Source organism: Branchiostoma lanceolatum, chromosome 14 (assembly GCF_035083965.1).
Source record: "Branchiostoma lanceolatum isolate klBraLanc5 chromosome 14, klBraLanc5.hap2, whole genome shotgun sequence".
In the NCBI taxonomy this organism is placed as follows: domain Eukaryota; kingdom Metazoa; phylum Chordata; class Leptocardii; order Amphioxiformes; family Branchiostomatidae; genus Branchiostoma; species Branchiostoma lanceolatum.
In genome coordinates, this window is record NC_089735.1 from 1,676,641 (window position 1) to 1,697,543 (window position 20,903).

The 20,903-nt window shown below is 41.6% G+C and overlaps 2 protein-coding genes across 3 annotated transcripts; both read left to right on the forward strand.

Moving 5' to 3' along the window:
• The first annotated feature begins 7,718 nt into the window (after positions 1 to 7,718).
• On the forward strand, positions 7,719 to 9,937 carry LOC136448980 (zinc finger protein 234-like). Its single transcript, XM_066448732.1, has 2 exons — positions 7,719 to 7,881; positions 8,523 to 9,937. Exons 1-2 carry the CDS (start codon positions 7,816 to 7,818, stop codon positions 9,699 to 9,701), a joined length of 1,245 nt encoding a protein of 414 aa, XP_066304829.1. The 5' UTR covers positions 7,719 to 7,815; the 3' UTR covers positions 9,702 to 9,937.
• Positions 9,938 to 13,043: 3,106 nt separating this feature from the next.
• Positions 13,044 to 20,627, forward strand: LOC136448445 (kelch repeat and BTB domain-containing protein 8-like). 2 transcript variants are annotated; one of them, XM_066448006.1, is made up of 5 exons: positions 13,044 to 13,381; positions 14,524 to 14,737; positions 15,530 to 15,669; positions 17,061 to 17,618; positions 18,799 to 20,627. In XM_066448006.1, exons 1-5 carry the CDS (start codon positions 13,275 to 13,277, stop codon positions 19,577 to 19,579), a joined length of 1,800 nt encoding a protein of 599 aa, XP_066304103.1. In that variant the 5' UTR covers positions 13,044 to 13,274; the 3' UTR covers positions 19,580 to 20,627. The 2 variants fall into 2 exon arrangements, with proteins under 2 accessions (XP_066304103.1, XP_066304104.1); XM_066448007.1 differs by lacking the exon at positions 13,044 to 13,381 and adding an exon at positions 13,447 to 13,830.
• Positions 20,628 to 20,903: the final 276 nt, after the last annotated feature.

Genomic DNA, 20,903 nt, shown 5'->3' on the forward strand with positions numbered 1-20,903 from the left:
GATTGTCTTGATATTTTATAGGTGGGTAGGTCTTGATGAGACCTCAAAATGATTAGATTTTGGGCCCTCTAGCAGCTTTCTATGGTACTGTAGCAGAACTTACGGATTTGATATATCATTTTATTGTCTTTTAATATATAATAGTTTTATGCATGCCTGCATTGCTGCAGGTAACATTTAAGTGCACAAGACACAGTTTACCTGCATTGCTAATTTCCATTCCTTCTTAGTCCAACAAAAACAATGTTCTAAGGTTGCTCTATTACCCGTTACTGGGGATAACCTTCATCATACTGCGGACTGTTAAGGGGACTATTGCTCTCTGTCTTGTGTTGTACAGCTGGACAACTGTAGGTTAGGTGTGGGTAGATGTCAGAAATACCTCAGTGCATATTCCTATTTTACCTGCACTAGCCTGCAAACTTTAGGTGGCATTTCGAGCTGTGATCACATTCAAACTCAGCACATACAGGTACTTGTGACATAGTACAGTACAAACCTACGCTGTTTTGGGTAGATATTCTTTCCCTGAAACATACCTGTCCTGTTATCTGACCTCTGTCTGTTGCCAGGTAAAGACAACACTCTGACATAGCCTGCTATATACAAACACAGAACTTTGTTTAGGGTCTGGGGTTACTGTGGGTACTGGGTAAACATTTGGTAGCTTCATGAATAATATCAGTACAAAAGAATAATATCAGTACAAAATGTAAAAGGATTGGCCAGGAAAGATGAAGAACAAGCCGCTAGGGGACCCAAAATCTAATCATTTCCAGGTCTCATCAAGATCTACCCACCTACCAAATATCAAGACAATCCATCCAGGCCTTCTCCAGTTATTTGGCTTCTTTACACACACACACACACACACACACACACACACACACACACACACACACAAACGCTACCCTCTGCATAACCTTCTCGGCAAAGGTAAAAATGTTTTCACAGCTTTACATTTCATCACTATTTCTCTGTCATTTAAAAACCTGAACTTAGCATTAGCTTTTTCCAACCAACTCCATGTGTAACAAAAATTAATCTACAACAATGCAAAGATATCCAGAGAAATATAAAAATGACATATTGCTTTCCAACTCTGAAAACTAAAGACACCAGTATTTCCTTACATACATGTGTGTAGCTGTCTACACTAGTTAGTTACAACAGGTATACATGTAGATATCATGTCCACCTTTATTCAGAAATTAGATACAACTCTAAATAATAGCTAGCCTCTACCAGGCTCCACAGGTCACAAACTGTACTCTCTGGCTGGCTAACTGCTCTGGTGTATTATCTGTCTATTTGACCAATCTCCTCTATTTTTCTAGTGAACTGTGGAGCCTGGTAGAGGCTAAATAATAGCCACTTCAGACCAGTATTTCATCACTTTTTCTTCAGTTACATAACTGTCTATAAGAAGTTCCTATCCTGCCTCCCCTCATGTATGAACATTATGTCCACATTCATTCAGAAATTGGATACAAGTACTGAATAATAGCCACTTCAGGTAACAGGTAACACCTTTCCTGTCTTAAGAACACGATTCCGGCCAGGTAACCTGAGGTGTCGTGCCCCATGCTTACCTGTGCACTGTGTAAACACCTTTGTTTACTTATTTATCCAGCCAGGACAACGAGTCTTAAACTGCCGTAAGACTATCCGACACACGATCGCCGGCTTTACAACGCAAACGGACGAGAAATGAGACGCCAACAGCACTTAAGAATGAATCATGTGAGGGGAAGTGACTTATCCCCACACCTCTGCAGCTGCCACTCAAGTATCACGTAGAAGGCGAGAAGTTGTTTCTACTGCGTACACAATGTATTCTACTTGGGTATTAGTCCGATGCTAGTCACTTGGACTCAACTCAAGCCAAGAAACACTAAAGACATCACAAGCTTGGCTATCTGGAGTGTGTATAAAACAGACATTTCTGATTAAGACGTTTGAGTGGGTATGGGTAGGTTAGAACATAGGAAGTCGTAGAAACAATAAGGAAACGGATGTGGACTTACATGTACAACCTCAACAACGAGAGAAGCTGTAAAACAAGTATTTAGACAAGAACCTTAGTGCGAGTGTTTAAAATGTTGTCTAACAATCTTCACTTTTGACTTTGACATACAGAAGTTTACTTCAAACATTCTTAAACCTCCAGCCTGGTAAGGGAGCCATTTGGCACCAAATATGCATTGGTCATGGGTTAGGTGGCAGGGAGAAGGTTAAAGATTAAACAAGCAGAACTGTAGGATGACAAATGGACACATCATTTGGTCACACAAGTCGAGGTTCTATAACCATGACTGTTTTACCAAGTAAAACCAGCAGTGCATGGGACATTAGTGCATTCTTTCCCCTTCTTACCTTTCACCAGGGAGGCTATATTGGTTTCTCTGCGTTGCAGTAAAACAGATAAATACCTCCTTGGACAGATCAAACTCTACGTTATTGGAAAGAACACCTTAAATAATGCATTTCGTCCAGTTGTTAAACATGTCTGTAAATATCAGATGTCTAACCTTCCCTACCATTTTGTAATAAGACACTATAATTGTATACACATATACCGGGCATGTAGCTTACAAGGCCACTTTACACAGTTTGTCTGTGTGGCCTGCTAAATTGTTGACTACAGAACATGCACCATATGTTTCTGTGAATCCCTGCAGGTCTATAAAGTAAAGTGGGGCAGTCCCTGATATACATCATTCACTACCCTCCTTATGGCCACTGTCCCAGGGGACTCGGACTATTACTAACACTGCTAGGATCAAACCCAAATGTATAAACCAGATTTCACTTCGAAAGTGGACATTGCAAGCCCTTCAACATGTGTGATTGTAATGATTGGGACTTTATCATGATCTATATACGGTACCAGGAACAATAAATTACACACATTTTTAGCAGAGCTGCTGCCTTGGATAACGCAGACACACAGAGACACACACAGACACAGAGACACACACAGACACACACACACTTCTTCTTCTTGTACTGTATATAAAACCTCCTTGGGTAGACCAACTCCTCTGGCAAGTTATCCGTCTATTTTGCCAATTTTTACTATTTTTCCAGCGACATGTGAAGCCTGGTAAAGGCTACTAGACATCAGAAGCTGGCAGGATGTTGAAATAGCTCACTTAAACCCATCCAAGTCCAGCCATACCCCCTACCTGGTTCCTCAAGTGGTCCTGACACCACTCACTCCACACTGCAATTTAAATGCCCCCAAGAAAAAAGCAAAGGAAACTGATATCTTGTTTTCCCTCTCAGCTAATTCAAAGATGTTGATAAGATCCTTCTCAAGTTGTACTCCTTCTGCCAATCTTAATACATTCAAAACAAGGCAAGCATTTAAAGGGAGAAAACAGAACAAGACGTTGTTTGTAGGCTGTGGTAGGTTGACCCAAGTGGTGGTAACAACATGTGTGTTATCTCTCAAAACACAATAATGCTGTTTACTAGGGTGAGATAAACAAACAAATTACACTTGTGAAGAGGGCTAGGTGGTCTTTGTTTATCTGTCATTAACTAGGGTAATTAATTTACTTCCTATAATTAACAATGGCATCATTAACATAATACCAGAGGTCACTATGCCCTAATGTCTCATGCAAAATAAAACAAGAACAAACACTATAGGTAGAGTTCTTTGAAATGATAAATTGTCAATTTGAATATACAAACTGTATATGAAGAATGTCTACTCAATAATCTACTGCCAAATAAAATCCAGCAATAAACTATAAAGAAGATCAAAGAAAACTTGTTGGACACAGCAAAAATGGGAAACTTCCTGTATCGAACATATGGCAAATATTGACGATCTGTACACTATTCCTAAACAGGAATCTCACAAAACCAGCATCACTACAAATAATATCAAACTTGCAGTAACACTGTAAAATGAGAGCGTAGGCAGTACAGAAATTGGTGCAAGTTACTGTAAGTTTTCCACACTTGTAAAGATCTCATGCATAACTGTTCCCTTCATAATTTCAAACATGATAATAAGATAACCTGAGAGTTAACCGTACCTAAACCTGTTGGCTTGTCTAGAGCCTTAACAGAAAGCGGTGGACACAAATTGGAGGGAACTTGTCCAATTTTCCTTGTTTGTACAGAAACACAGATGTTTTTAGAAGGACATGTTTCTTGTCGGCCCTCATGCCTGGGGGGACTCTGATGACTTCCGGACAGATGAACTTATAGGAAATCGTCCAACAGCCACAGCCGCGGAATTTGCCTGGGGTGAGGGCTTCAGATTTTTCTCATACTTCCAGCAATTTACAATTCCGACAGCTAAGACGAGCACGAGGAGCTCAAATAAATAAAGAGAGGCGAGGAAAAATAACAGGGGAGTAACAGATTGGGGTCAGTGCAGGCCGATCTCGGCTTAGTTGTAGCCCGGCGAGTTTACAACAGTTGATCGGCCGATTGTGCGATAAATGTAGACATTTTCCACTTACCGAGAGTCCATAATGTCGCCAAGAAGACCAGAGAGTCCGTCCAGTTCATCTGTCTGTATCTTGGATGTCGTCTGAGTCCAGTTTTGTGCAGAAATCCGGTCCGAAACCAGCTGTTTAGGAAATCCATCGCTCTGAACTCTCCAACATTGTTCGTAACTTGACACTTCCGGAAGTGCTGACAAATTACGTCATTTCCTCGTTAGCGCATACCACTGGCGGGTTTTCCAAATTAAATTTAGAGCAAATAGATAATAATTTTCTGCTTCTCTTCCAATAATTCTGATAATGTTAGACATATATCGACTAGTTTAAAAAATCTACAGACCAAGGGAAATTTTTGAGTGGTTAATAGTTAATTTGTTTACTGGTGTGCTCACGACATGATAATAATGGACTCGCCCAATTTCGAAAAGAGCAAACTTTGCGAACTTTCTCCCAGCGGATCGCTTGAGAACGACATCTCATACCTGTTGTGCTATGATCTGGCAAATGCCTAGCGCATTTTGTTTCATGTGTAGTTTTAGCAACAAAATATTGAAATGAATGCAAATCTGTTTCGAAAATCATTGGTGACGTGCATTGTTATGAGGGTCCACATGGGGGTATCCCGGCAACATAATGGTTAAATAGCCGGTAGCCCTGACAACAGCGGTTAAAGCGGTACACTCAGTATTGTAGGCAACGTTTAACGGGAAATGGACTGTGGTTTCTCAAAGACTTTGTTAACGAGCTCATTGGATTGTTCCATTGTATTCAATGAGTGAATTGTGTACCTAGGCTACGAATACCAACACAACAGGACGTTCCGTTGTATGCATTTTATGTTTTAACATTTGAACTACACCACAGACCTAACAATCCTTGTGTTTCACCTAAATAGACAAATCACCAGTTTTTCGTTTCAAGGCATCCTCATTTGAGGTGAAGCATGATGCTTTTTCAAGTAGCTGGTGGTAGTGCAATGCGGCTTCGCTACGGCTCGCGTTTTTGGCCAAGCACACCGGGTCACCCCTACTCTTCTCAATAAGTGTGTTGGATTCTTTTACGTGCAGAGGTTTGACGCTTGAGGCTAATGCATGAAGCTCCCTCATACCCGAATGTTTACAATATATCAGAAGTTTCTAGGTAGCGCCACAATACTTTCCCTCTTCCAAAAGGAATGAATGAAATCAAAGGAACGTGACTATTGTGTTCCAACGTACACCTGCATTATTCAACTGAATTGAACGTTTATTACAAACACATGCCCGTTGGCTGATACTGTAAATGCAGAAATATTCAAGGTGGCTTTATGTGTGCGGTTTTCGCGGTGAATTTTCAGCGCGAACTTAAAACCACCGCGAAACTTTGTGTCCACCAACGACCGTAGCGCTACTATTGTTTCAAACGCGAACTTAAACCACCTGGAATACTCCATTTTCTCCCTACAGCGAAATAAAAACCACGCGAACTTAGATAAATTTACAGTATACCGATCCTGGCTGCCCATTACAAGACACTCTTATGGTGTTCGACTGGAACTAGCCTCCGTTGCAGACTCTGAAGCGGCTTTTTGGGGGGCTAAATAATACACTTTTTGCAGCCACCCCGTAACTATCAGCCATCCTGTAACCATCAGCCGCCTAGGCGGCTGATGGTTACAGGATGGCTGATAGTTACGGGGTGGCTGCAAAAAGTGTATTATTTAGCCCCCCAAAAAGCCGCTTCAGAGTCTGCAACGGAGGCTAGACTGGAACGGTCAATTCGTTATCAGCTCTGAGAATCTTTTTTAATTTTTTTTTTTTAATTTTCATCATCTTGATTCATAAATCAAAAAGAAAATTCTGAGAAATTAGCGTAATTCATAATCGGCGGCGAAAATTTTTCGTAATTCGTAATCACTGCCCCCCCCCCTTGCAGGCCCTCTCACAACTGTCGATTCGACAATAAGAGGTGGCTGCGTGTCCGTCAACTGTTTGCATTTTTGATGTTTTTATTTTGCAATTCTACGCTTTATCGATGGTGGATTGGTTACTAGTAGTATTAGATCATTCATTTCATTTATTCATTTATCTATACAGGGAAAAATACACTCAGACAAAAAGCCTTTTTTCAGGTATCCGTGATACTAAAATCTAAGATTGTTTTCTGGACAGTTACTGCTTCTTGACTCAGTTATCGCTTTACGAATGTCAAAGTTATTTATATTATGAAGATATTTTTCTTGTTCATAACAGTTTTTCGTACTAATGCGGGGTTTGATTTCTTCTTTGAAAGCAGTGGAAAATAAAAAGTCCCACTTTCGATGATGAGTGGGTTGGATGATTTCAAGAGTATGAGTTGCTGTGCATTTTTTAATCTAGAGAAGCTTTTAGAGATTTCAGATACTTTCGGACAATATCAATAATAACCGCTGGATTTCGCTTATAAATGATCCCACCGGGAAGAGTACGTTTTTGAGCGGTCGTCCGTTATGACAAAGCGATACATTTGCCGCTGAGTTTAACAGACGTGGAATAAAACGTTACACGTAACGTTTTACATCAAATTCACAAGTAGAATTCTTTTGGCGCTCCAGAAAAGTAGTCATCCTCAATTGAGGTGAAGCGTAACGCTTTTGAAAGTAGCTAGTGGTAGTGCAATGCGACTTAGCCACGGCTCGCGTTTTTGGCCAAGCACATCGGGTCACCCCTACTCTTCTCGACTTGAAGTGTGTTGGGTTCTTTTACGTGCAGAGATGTGATATCAATCTCGACTCGCCTGTCTTAATTCAGTTTATATACCCAGATGGACTTTCGATACCTTTCCATCGTTAAGAAAAAGCAGAACAGACAGACATATCTTAAAGGGAAAATTTATAACTGTGACTTGGAAACACTTGAATTCATTGGATTCAACAAAAAGCTAGGCTTCATCATTGGTTATTGTCTAATAGCTGTCTGTGAATGGCTGGAATATATAACGTTAACTATAAAGTTCACCCAGGGCAAAGGTGTAACTTGACAAACAGACACCTGTTTGCCAGGGTTGGGGGCAGGTGAAAGTAAGAAAGGTAAATATTCCGTCCGGCTGATGTAGATTAATGCATCAATAGTTGTCTTTCTTCACTGTTTGTAGGGCAAGACATTTTGAACTGAAAATCATCTTCAGCTGCTTCTTTACAAGCGGGACATTTCTTGATGGATGCACGCATCCTACGATTGGCTTCAGTTTGAAATGCAATCTAACATACAGCGTCGTTCTTTCAGGTTCAAGCCCCTAACCCTTGACCTTTTGACAGGAGGTCACTCCATGACGTAGTCGTGACGTTTTGGCGGGAGTTGGAAAGTTTGTAGAGAGCTGAGAAAGAGAAATGTCGTCCAAGCTGACAGAAGAGGCGTCGTTCCGAGAGCGTCCTGGCGGCCAAGCTGTGTCTCAGGTTAGACTGGAGTTTGTTTGATAACTCTCTGATAAAGCCACATCTATCTGGTGCTGATATTTTTACTCAAATACTAATTTTTCGGGTGAATTTGCGGCTGTAACGAACAGACACATCTGTGGTATAAAATCCCGACTAGTTCGGTCCCAGCTGAGGATGGAATTCAAGTCAGGTGGTGTTTTGCATCTCACATATAAATGTGTTTCTTGTTTACAAGACCATCAACGAAATATTAACTAGATACAAGGGGCACTTGTGGACATTGTGACATTTCCACAGTTAAGTACAGTATCAAAAATAAACATGAATTACTTTTCCTTTCTCCAAAGATATGATGACAAAATTATGCAACTGTTAATTTTCAATCATTGTTGTTACAAAAAAATAACATTATTGTAATCAAACTCAATTCTTCTCCATCCATTTCTAGAGATGGTTTCTTCCACATGGAGACACATGATATTGTATTAATGGCAGGTACCATTGTTGGAGGGGGCTGGGACGGTCATGACTGGCCTGCCATTTTATAACATGTGGTGCATTGGTTTGTGTTTTCACTTTATTTCTTTTTATTCTGGCAAACATGTTACAACATGATCGTTCTCTTGTTGTAAATGTCTAAATTTCTTCCCTCTTTGTAGATGGACGAAGCAGCAGAAGAGAAACAGGCTTGTCCAGAAACAGAGCATGGAGGGACAAGGAAACAGCACCGCAAGACTCACAGCGGGGAGAGACCACATCAATGTCAGGAATGTGAATTCTCAGGATCCAAGATGTCCGCCCTGAAACGTCACGTTAGGATGTCGCACACCGCGCGTAAGAGTAAAGAAATGAAGAAGGTTGGACTTGTGAAGCATGTCAATGCAGCTCACGGTGGTGAGAGACCATTCCAGTGTGCAGCTCACGGTGGTGAGAGACCATTCCAGTGTGCTGCTCACGGTGGTGAGAGACCATTCCAGTGTGCAGCTCACGGTGGTGAGAGACCATTCCAGTGTGCTGCCTGTGACTATTCCGCTGCACAAAAGGTTCGTCTGAAACGTCACATCATGGCAAGGCACAGTAACTACCGTCCATACAAATGCACACATTGCGACCTCTCTGCAGTCACCAAAAGCCATTTAAAGATTCATATGGCTACCCACACTGGTGAGAAACCTTATAAATGTGAGGTTTGCAGTTATTCTGCAGCACGAATGTCTCAGTTGAAGATTCACATGGCTACCCACACTGGAGAGAAACCTTATAAATGTGAGGTTTGCAGTTATTCTGCAGCACAAATGTCTAAGTTGAAGATTCACATGGCCACCCACACTGGTGAAAAGCCTTACAAATGTGAGGTGTGCGATTATTCTGCAACACAAATGATTCATTTGAAGAAGCACATGGCTACCCACACTGGGGAGAAGCCTTACAAGTGTGAGGTCTGTGGTTATTGTGCAGCACAAATGTCCGATTTGAAGAAGCACATCGCTACCCACACTGGTGAGAAGCCTTATAAATGTGAGGTTTGCGGTTATTCTGCAGTACGAAAGTCTCAGTTGAAGATTCACATGGCTACCCACACTGGTGAGAAGCCTTACAAATGTGAGGTGTGCGGTTACACTACAGCAGTAATGTTTAATTTGAAAAGGCACATGGCTACCCACACTGGGGAGAAGCCTTACAAGTGTGAGGTGTGTGGTTATTCTGCAGCACAAATGTCTAATTTGAAGAAGCACATGGCTACCCACACTGGTGAGAAGCCTACCAAGCGTCAAAATTGTAGTGACTCTGCAGGTGACAAGTCTACCTTGACGGATTCGCCTGAAGAAACACACTGATAGCAAACCACAGTCTTGTGTGAGACCACGGATTTGATACCATTCTCTAGTTTGTGTTTACTTTATTACTGTTCATGGAAGCCAATAATCAATAGGCACAAACAAAAGGCATGGAGGATATGAGACAAACTGAAAAAGTCAGCTTATCATATATTATATTGTGATACTTTCGTTACTCTAGGTGATTGATTTATTCATTTGTGAAATGTTTGTGTCAAATATTAAAGTTATAATGTTATATGAGAACAAAAGACTTAGAAGTTTTTTTTCAAATTATGATGAATATCAGTGTGATCCTAAGGGTGAAGAGAAGAATTGTTAAATTCATGTTTACCCCGAACCTGTTCATTAGGCCACACCAATTTGATTTGTTGCTTCTGTCCTGTTTTTCCCATTTTGAAAAAAATAAATTGGGTCGCCATTCCTATTCACAAATTTTAACTCCCAATTTTACTACTTGTTCAGTTGTAAAACTCAATAGCCACCAAAATATTATAAAGGTCTGCACATATGTAAAAAGTGTGGTCATATTGATCATAATTCATAATCTTTCATTTATTATAACTATTTCTCAATATCAATTCATATATTACGTAGCAAAAGGTAATTAATTTTGTCACTGAAATTATAGTACTAGATCAAAAAAAGGGGTTCATTGCATAAAATGTGTCATACGAAGCCGAAACTTGAATAATCCTATCTTTTTTGTTACCTGAACCCTTATCTTCACCACAGGCTATTTGCAAAAAAAGTCTCTTTTTTTGCCCTGCAGCTTCAATATTTTTATTGAAAAATCCGAGAAGCAACAAATAAAATTGGTGTGGCCTGATCTTACATTACATCATTCAGAGAGGAGGAGGGGGGTTGATTTGACAAGGGAGAGGAGAGGGGAGGGGGTCACCATTTTCGGCGGGAAATGGGGAGGGGGAGGGGGGCTGTCGTTCCGGTCTGTAGACTCTGTGTGGACGTTGGAGCACAAACTCAGGAGCAGGCAGGAACGGGTGCGCGGTCCCAGGCTGGTGAAGAAAACTCGCTGCAGGACGTCGCCAAGGATTACGGACAGTGTAGAGACTCAGGGTCGGGTGGAGCCTCTCGCTTAGAACTGGCGAATCCAGGTGGGCAACGTTACTGGCGGCCCATGCACGCTGCTGTACTTGCACACCGCGGCCCTGCTGTCTAAGTGCACGTCGGGCACAACGGGGACGGCAACCCGCAAGTTTCGGCGGATATGTGTGCCTCGGTAGTTGGGGAGCACCGCACGGTAGGTTGAAATGCTTCGTGAAGACTCGAGAGGGGAACATTTTCGACGGAACATTGAGCGGGAGGCGAGCCCAGCCGTAGGGACGGCGGATGTCGCTATTAATGAAGGCGGCACGAGCGGAGGTCAAGGGTCGCTTTCTCAGCGTAATTCCCTACGATTGGTCGACTGACCAATCCTACTATTTCACCAGCAGTACCAGTTAGGTAGATTGCAAAGGTTTGGGGTGTTTTTGGAGCGGGGTGGTTAGAGAATGGGGGTTGATTGGATGAAAGTTTATGTGGGTGTGGGTGCGGCTACCATGTTCTGTTAATCAGAAGCATCATCTCAACTAAAAGAGGTTACAAACAAAAGAATACAGAAAGGATAGTTTAAGCCAGCATTTAGGTGATTCTAAACATCCTGCTTGTCATAGTTCAATAATGCAGGTCAGTTCAGTTCATGGTTTTGAAGCATAGATTTTTCTGTGCATTCTTCTATGCTGGTAGAAGTCATTCAGGATCAAAGTTCAACAGACACAAGCAATTGGACTTACGCAAACTTCAGACTGACTAACCCGAGTCTTTCAGAAGGAATGAGCAATCCACCACTTCTGTGACGCCACAAAGTGGTGGAAATTACAGTTCAACTTTAATTCTGCTTCTTTTTCTGTTAGTCAAGTGATATTTATTTCACCTCTTTTTTTTACTTTACTTTTAAAAAGTCAGGTTTAATAACTACGATTTACATTGTAGTAACAATCTTCCCTGTTAATTTTGATAGTTTGCCAACCTGTAGGAGGCATTTGTAAAACCGTTGCTTTACCGGCTCATATAGGACTACACATTTCAACACTTAGTCTTTTGTAGTGGTTTTGAAACCAGCTTATATTTGTTATGCATGGTCTAAGATTTGAGCAGGAAGGTTGCGTTCATTTACGCATCTTATAGTTTGCTTGTTCAAGTTATTAATTTTCCAAATAAAGTTACTTGTATGTCTTGTTTCATGCGCACTTGTGTGGAGGTGCCAATTTTGGAATACTGTATCTTAATAGCTGTAGTAATGTTTAAATGTAGTGTGTTCAAAGCTTTTATCATTTCCAAACTGCCATAATTGTCAATCTGAAAACATCCTTTAAAAACTAACACCTTCCCGCAACCGGGCCCAAACCAATACTACTTCACTTGCCCATAGGCTGTCTACAATTACAGATTGATGACCATTGCTTGTCCAGAACATGAGATATGAAAACCGGAAGTTCTATTGCAGTACTATAGAAAGCCGGTAGGAGGTCCATAATCGATCTTGCCCTTGGTATTGCCGACAGCTATCCACTACTAAAAAATATCTTGTGGATCCATCCACAGCTTCTCGTGTTATGCTTTCCACAAACCAAGGAGGTTAAAATATTTTAACCTCCTTGCACAAACAAACAAGACAAACCACAAACGCACCCGCAAGTGGCACCTTACACAACCTTCTTGGCGAAAGTGATGATTTGGGTTAAAGACTATTCAGCTATCACAACGGCAAGATCAGCTACAGACACTTGAAGAACGCAGAGTTGCTCTATGTTGAAAGTTTGCAAAGAACATCCATACTTCTACCATGTACCGACACTGGCTACCACAAACCAGAGGGGAGATAAGTGGGAGGACAACGAGACAACAAACAAAACTTGACCGATTGCCAGCGCGCACCGAAAGATATAACAAAAGCACATTACCGTACCTTATCCACCTCATAAATAACCCCATGTAGTTGGTCTACCAAGAATTTTATAAGAATTTTATCAATGTTAAGGTATGTGGTTTTATTGTCACTGTTTGTATACGCCATGTTTTCACATAATTCAGCCAACATAAGGCTGCGAGGTGAATGGCAGTGCATGACTCTATTGAGTATTGTATTAATTGTATTTTGTCTGAAATGAAATGAAATGAATAAACCAATATGAATGAGTAAGATTATAAGCCCCTTCGTAGATTCGAGTACGCATGTGCAGTGTCAAAGGTGAAGGCCCTGGCTTGTAAACAGTTGTCTGGACATTGTCTCAATTTGCATAAGAATGTGAGGGGGTTTGTTTACGTCTCAGGGGCCTTCACCTTTGACACTGCACATGCGTACTCGAATCTACGAATGGGCTTATGCCAGTAGCGTTACATGTACAATACACTATTTGGATAATGAGGTATCAAATAGGTCAAAGGTTACTCCACTCTTAAAATTGGAGGGAAAGTGTGTTTGGGGTTGGCTTCGTGCTTCACGTAGCTCAGCTCAGGATCGATTTAATATTACTACCCTTGTTAAAACAAGCTCCGCAAAATTTGCTCAGTATGACCGCAACGAACGAGGACTACCCCGGGAGAGTTCTCCGCGGGCTGAACAGTCAGAGGGAACGGACAGAGCTGACTGATGTGGTTCTGGAGGTGGGAGGGAGAAGGTGAGATGGAACGAGGGAGGGGGGCAGAGCTAGCAGTAACCTGGAATCCAGTCAACAACGTCGTTAGGCCGGGCGTTCTACGTGGCAGCTGGCGCTGTCCGCCGAGATTTCGTGGCAGTTTATCGGGAAAAAATGAAACTACAGCGTCAAACTACTACCGGATGGCAAAGATAGCTCGGCGACGGAAAGCGCCTGCTGCTTGCCGCCCCGTAGCTACAGAGCGCCCGGCCTAACGACGAATAGACTGGATTCCAGGTTAAGCCGGCAGTATCAAATATGGCACCTTTTGAACGTTTATTAGTAATATAGCCAGGGTAGCCCCCCTCTTAATCTTTGTATCAGTTTAGGCCATTTGAATATTAAGTAGCTCAAGCTCAAAAGTAACTGATGAGCCGCTTCAACTGGAAGTGATCTTCGATACCTACCTGGCCGAACGGATCTACTATCGGGTAAGGGGAAAACCCTGTATAGGTACCAGTACCAGTATAGGTACCCGTATAGGTATACCGGTATACCCCATTTGGGGCCCTAACAAGCCAGGAAACACGCTATGACGACCGCCATATGGGGCACCCAGAACGGTTGTTTTTTTACAGTCTCCACATTGATATAAGACACAAACAGTTGACTATATTTTGCCGATACAGTCAGCTAAGTTAAATGACATCTCTATGTGTGAAAAAGTACAGAAGAGTTTCAGCATGACTTTCAGGGGGCAACACCCTCCTGACATACATCGCCCTCTCGACATATCTTTTCCCCAGACCGGCGCGATATGTCAAGGAAAATTTTGAAAACCTGACCCCCTGAAACGCCGTTTCTAGAATCTTGAGGGGAAAATTTGGCTGGTAGGGTGAAAAAATACAGAAGGGTTTCAGGTTGAATTTTGGGGAGCGACGCCGTCCCGACATATATCGCCCTCCTGCCATATCTTTCGGCGGAGGCGCGGCATGGTCCCCCAGTTTTGAAATCCTGACCCGCTGAAACACTACTTCCTGCATTTTGAGGGGCAAATTTTGCTGGTAGAGTAACCTAAGTTGAGGACAAATCTATTAGTAAAAAAATACTAAGGGTTTCAGCTTGATTCTCTTGATGAATCCTTGACAAAAGACAGTATAGAATGAAAATATGATCTTTTCCAGTTTCCCGTGCCATCGCGCCATCCTGGCATCATGCAGTCCCTACTTCCGTGGCATGTTCATCGGCAGCTACGCGGAGGCCAAACAGGAGAGGATCAGGATCCAGGATGTGAGTGGGGTCGCCATGGCGACCATTCTGGACTATGCCTACACAGGCCGTCTCCAGATGGAGCCAGACCAGGTCCAGGCTGTGATGACTGCAGCTGGGCTGTTCCAGGTAAGGATGCTGCTTCCCTGGTAAGGCCACACGATCTTGTGTTTCGGTCACATAACATGCCCGTAGCCAGGATTTTGCCTTAAAAAAAAAACGTGGACGTTAAAAAGTGGACCTTCCAGCTTGTAAAATTTAAAAAATTGAACCTTCTGAAATGGCATTTCCTGTGTTTTTTAGAGGATTTCAGAGGAAAAATCAGAGACAAATTGAGCAGTTTTTCTAGGATTCCAGCCCCGCTGGTGATACAAATAAGTCTGCCTTGAAAAAAAAAAATTGGACGTTAAAAAGTGGACCTTCCAGCTTGTAAAATTTAAAAAATTGAACCTTCTGAAATGGCATTGCCTGTTTTTTTTAGAGGATTTCAGAGAAAAAATCAGAGACAAATTGAGCAGTTTTTCTAGGATTCCAGCCCTGCTGGTGATACAAATAAGTCCGCCTTGAAAAAAAATGTGGACGTTAAAAAGCGGACCTTCGAGCGTGTAAAATTTTAAAAATTGAACCTTCTGAAAGGGCATTGCCTGTGTTTTTTTAGAGGATTTCAGAGGAAAAATCAGAGACAAATTGAGCAGTTTTTCTAGGATTCCAGCCCCGCTGGTGATACAAATAAGTCCGCCTTGAAAAAAAAATCTTGGACATTAAAAAGTGGACCTTCCAACATGTTGTTCCCAACCCCCCCTGGCTACAGGCATGCATAATGATAGATCTTGTGCTTCCTTCCCGATAACAATAGATGAAACGTTAGTGAACTGAGAATGCAGAGAGAGTTATGTTGTGAACTATGTTCATTACTTCCAGGTGGGTTTTATATGCTGTAAGGCAGCAGAATACATGAAGGACCATCTTGACGTGTCCAACTGTGCAGATGTGTTGATGTATGCTGACATGCTGGGGGACTCTGCCCTGGTGGAGGCCAGTGGGAGGTACATCGCATCCAGGTCAGTTTAATGGCTGTCACACCACAGGCAGGGCTCGAAATAGTGGGTGCATGTGCACCCAGTGCACCCAAAATTGGAGCTGTGCACCTAATTTTTGACTCTGGGTGCACTGGTGCACCTCTATATTTTTGTAGCCTATAGGGTTAAGGTACTATTGTACACTAGTATACAGAATATGCTTGAAATGTAAGTATAAAAAACAGCGTGATAACTTTTTGCTGTACTTTATTTAATGTATTATTTGTTTGAAATTTTGAAGTTAGCTATAGAATTACAGATTGAAGTTCTTAAGAAAGGCAGCAGCGTTAAACTTTGTAATTATGTTCTGAAAAACATTCAACTTTATTTTATCTGGTGCACCCAAAATTCTTTCTGTGCACCCAATTTTTTGAGTTGGGTGCACCAGTGCACCTATTCCCAAAGATGAATTTCGAGCCCTACCACAGGGCTTGAAATTCATTTTTGGAAATAGGTGCACTGGTGCACCTTACCTAAAAATTCAGGTGCACAGAAAGAATTTTGGGTGTACAACATAAAATTAAGCAGAATATCAGCAAAACGTTATAAAAACCCTACTGCCTCTCTTATTGAATCCGTAATTCTATCTGGCTTCAAAATCTTAAGCAAGTAGTACATCAAAGTACATTTGTACAACAAAGGTTTTATTGCTTTTTCTGATATATATTATAGTACCTCTATGGCCTAGAGTCTACTAAGATGTGTAGGTGCACTGGTGCACAGTCAAAAAGTAGGTGCACAGCTCCGATTTCGGGTGCACAAAAGTGCACATGCACCCATTATTTTGTGCCCTGCACCGGGTATATTCCACACCAGTTTTAATGGCATGTTTTTATGAACTATAAATTATAAGGCCATGTTGATTTGATTATATGGATGACATCCTCTTAGAACCCCAACACTGGTGTGAGCATGCAAATGAAAAAAAACTTTGGCAAACAAATTTGTCTTCATTATGAAATCCCAGTAATCAGGACAGTTGAACAAATGACTAAACACACAGAGTATGGTTTCTTCGTTTTTGTTCTTTTGCATCTTCTTTGACTTCGGCATTCTACTGAAAATCCATTTTTATTGTATAAGTCTAAGATAAGTAAATTTTGGTCGCAATTCAACTTTTGCTGTAAGGCCGATTTGTTCTGGATTTTATCAAATAAACAAATTACTAATACCAAGGAGGTTTTATATAAAACCTCCTTGCTAATACTAGTACTATATGATGAGACAGTACAGACTGTTCTACACATAAAATGCAATCAGTAATCATAATATTATATAGAAACTATATGAGCACAAGAGTGGAGAATAGATAAGATTTGAAATGATAGGCTACAATTTTTTTATATTAACTGGTTAATACCTAACTTTCCTAGGTTCAGCCAGATGGTGCTACAACCATCCTTCCTCCAGTTGCCACTTCCCCTGCTCCAGTCACTGCTCAACAGGGATGATCTAATGACCAACTTCGAATACGATATTGTGCAAGGGGCTCTAAGATGGATTGATTTCGACAAGGAACGCTTGCGGCACTTTCCTGTCTTCTGCAGTTCCTTTCGTCGTTCCTTTATCAGCGAGAAACTTCGTATGGAACTTGAGAGCAAGTACTCAACAACAGACTACAAGTTGGTCTACAGTGACAGTACAGTCAAGCGTCTGGGACAGACGCGAACCAGGATGCAGATTTTTGTAACTGATAACTATATTGCTCCATGCTATGACCCTTCCAGTCGTAAGTTGTACAAAATGAAACTGCCTGAAGGCGTGAGTAACTTCTCAATCACAGTAACTCGTGATGATGAGATTTACTTGGCAGGACACACCAAGGGGTTTAGGAATGGATTAAGGATAGACACACAGAAGGCCTTTTACCAGTACAATCACCTACTGAATACCTGGGAATCCAGATCTCAGATGATTTCACCAAGAAACAGGTTGGTGCTTCATTTTTTAGTGCAAGCTACATGTACACAGTACCGATACAGTATCGGTATAATCAATTAGGTACAGGTCCAAAAATACCGGAAGTTGTAGTATCGGTACTGTACTGATACTGGCCAAAATCAAACATATACTTACACTGTTACACTGTTTACACATGTATATATACTTCTTGGAACAGACCACAACATTGCTAGTGCCCTACATGTACCTCCAGAATAGTAACATTTAAAACAGGGAGTCGGCTATAATTTCAAAGCACCGCTTGCATCCAGACAAGTACCCATTCATACACGTAGTTTCCAGCGGGACTGACTGTACATGTGTGTCTGTGGAGGGAATTCCTGGAACAGTTCACTTCAAGTTACTTAGTAGGGTAAACATCTCTTTGAACTGTAAATAATGTTCCAATATCAGAATTGTATAAGTGCACAATGCACTTCAATATAGTAAATTACTATGTAGACATGCACAGAAAACAGTGAATCATAATCTAGACATTGTAATTGTCACAAAAAGTTTTAAAGCAGTGTGCAAAAAACACACTGTTCCCCCTGCTAACAGCATACCCAACTCTCCCTGGCAACAGTAACATATGTGGACAAAAGGCAACATTGAAGCACAAACGGCTTGGGATTTCTCATGCACTGCATCTCCCACAATGTATATTTTTTCCCTTTTCTATAGACAATTTACTTGTTTAACACGTAAGTCAGGCTTCTTTTGAGGTTGGGGGTTGGTGACTTTGTGAGAACTGAAACTGATACGGCCTATTATTATGCCGCTGCCCATAATTGTTACAAGTTGCTGCCAATCACACCAACTAACCAAGGCTAACACAATCAGGTTTTAGCGATATGATTGGTTGAAATCAGTTACCGCCTGATGCAATCATTTTTTTGTGATTTGATTGATCTAAGTAGGGTAGCTGCATTCTACTGTTGATTTGATTATATGGATGACATCCTCTGCTACTGAAATTTTCAACTGATCAGCTCCAGTCTTTGTCAAGGAATGAGCTATCTATTGCTCCTGTGATGTCACGTTATGTAGGTAGAACATGTGATTCGGTGAGCAGTGGATCATATGTTGCAGAAATCTAAGATATATAGTTATGCAGTGAGATCTACGATTTTAGGGACACTAAATATATCCTTCACTGTTTTTCTCCAGCTGTGCTCTGGTATGTTTGAAGGGATTCATCTATGCCATTGGTGGGGACAGCGAAAATACGGCGGAGCGGTATGACCCAAGCTGTGACGAGTGGACGTCCATAGCACCCCTCCCTTCTGCAGCTATGCTCTCTCCTTGTGCTGTGCCCCTTGATGACAGCATCTATGTCATAAAGGGGAAAAGCTGCTACTGCTTCAGTACCACAGAGGACACGTGGAGAATTGTTGCAGACACACTCCCAACCCCGCTGCACGAACAGGTCGTGGAATACGCAGGGTGCATCTACAGGGTCTGTGGGGGGCATGTGGCGTCATCTGTCCAGATATACAGCCCAGAAGATGGCATCTGGAAATCTACTGGAAATTGCAAGTCTTTCCCCTGTGACTACGCAATGCTAACAGTCTATAAGAGGCCCTATAGTAGAAAAGGTATGGTGGTGGATGTCTTGTACCTCATCACAGTGCGCAGCAAAGCTGACCCTGACGATGACCCATGGGAATCACTGGGAAGGAGGTGGCCTAGGATTGACCTCTACGAGTACCAGAATTGGAAAGACTCTTGGTGTAAGCAGGACAGCAGAGACAAAATGGTTCCACCTATCTCACAGTGGTTGGAAGCCAGGAGGTTGACAGAATGCCTGCTGGCACGGATGGTCCCAACATCTCTGGAGGATGGAAGTTCATACAAGGATGAGCAGGAACATTCTGACCACATGTATGGTTCTGACTACATGTATGGTTATCACTCTCCTCCCCATCCATATGTAGGGACTGGAGAGTGATAACTGCTTCTCAGATTCCCTTGAAAGTGGGATGTCAGATGACAGTGAGGACGACCTGGCAGACTAAGAGAGCATTGATGGTGACAATGATGACAAAGACAGGGAGATTAGAAGGGATGTTGGGGACAACTGAGATACCAATCTATGGAAGATGTTCCCAAAGGATGTAAAGTAGCCATAGATAGAATTCTTCTTAAGAAGTGTCTCACTCGACTGTGTCAAATTGCGCTAGGAAATCGCAACAACCTTGCAGACTTTGCCAATTTTTTCTTGTGGTCACACTGACGTGCGACATATGGGTGAAACATGTGACAAACAAAATGGCTGCGCCTAGAATGCCACATTCTCAGTTTCGGTTCCAAATCAGATACAAGATAATAGTGTTCAATGATTAATTTAAGATTCATCCACAAGAGATGTGCAGTGATTGCGCAATTTGGCCAATCGTGAATTTTCTGAAAAATTCGCTACTTTGGGTGGCAAAGTGGCGCCGATTGGTGCATTGTTTGCAACACTTTGCGAAAGCCCTTGGCAATTTGGCGCTGTCCAGTGAGATATGCTTTACTCTAGGGGGTTCACATGATCATATGGGTAGTTGCATAGAAAAGTATGAGTTCTTCTTATTGTATTTTATTACATGCTGAACACGTTTTTAACATTCTTTTAGCTTGAAGAGGATTGGCAATTTCTTAATGCTACCTCTGGTCTCTAGTTATCACCTATGTTCTTTTGCTTTGTATTCAATAATGTAATGTGTTTTGTTCTTTTTTTTGTAGAGAGGTTATTATCAATGTTAGATTTGTTTTATCTTAGCACATACACTTCTTAATGTTGCAATGGCGGCTTTTTCATAAACATGATTCTTAGCTATGATTAGTCCATTTCCAACATCTGAAAGCTACATAACACTATACTGCTTGAAATTTTTTTGCAGTGGTCACGATGACTGCTTCACCAAAAACTTAAAGAAGATGTACAGTGTGTGACTATAGCACCATGGGCACTCCATTTTCTCCTTACCGTTGAATAAAATCACCACAAACTTAAACGCATTTACAGTACATCATTCGGAGCAAGTGCCACAGTCAACAGTGGCTGACCAAGCTTAAGATTTTACATTCTCATTTCTGCAAAATCATAAATACATGTTGATACTGCCTCATACCTTCGCCACATGACCTCATACCTTTTCGAGTGACGCATCATAAACGTGTCTTTTAGATTATGCAAATAAGGTCCTCATTTGCATGATTTTTGTGCAATACTGTCCACATTCACTTAAGTGCCCATCATTTACCACAGTGACTACAATTGTTGTATTTTC

Coding starts and splice junctions, on each gene's coding strand:
- LOC136448980 (XM_066448732.1), top strand. CDS start 7,816: ATGTCGTCCAAGCTGACAGAAGAGGCGTCGTTCCGAGAGCGTCCTGGC. Junction 7,882..8,522: donor GCGGCCAAGCTGTGTCTCAG/GTTAGACTGGAG, acceptor CCCTCTTTGTAG/ATGGACGAAGCAGCAGAAGA.
- LOC136448445 (XM_066448006.1), top strand. CDS start 13,275: ATGACCGCAACGAACGAGGACTACCCCGGGAGAGTTCTCCGCGGGCTG. Junction 13,382..14,523: donor CTGGAGGTGGGAGGGAGAAG/GTGAGATGGAAC, acceptor GATCTTTTCCAG/TTTCCCGTGCCATCGCGCCA. Junction 15,670..17,060: donor GGGAGGTACATCGCATCCAG/GTCAGTTTAATG, acceptor TAACTTTCCTAG/GTTCAGCCAGATGGTGCTAC.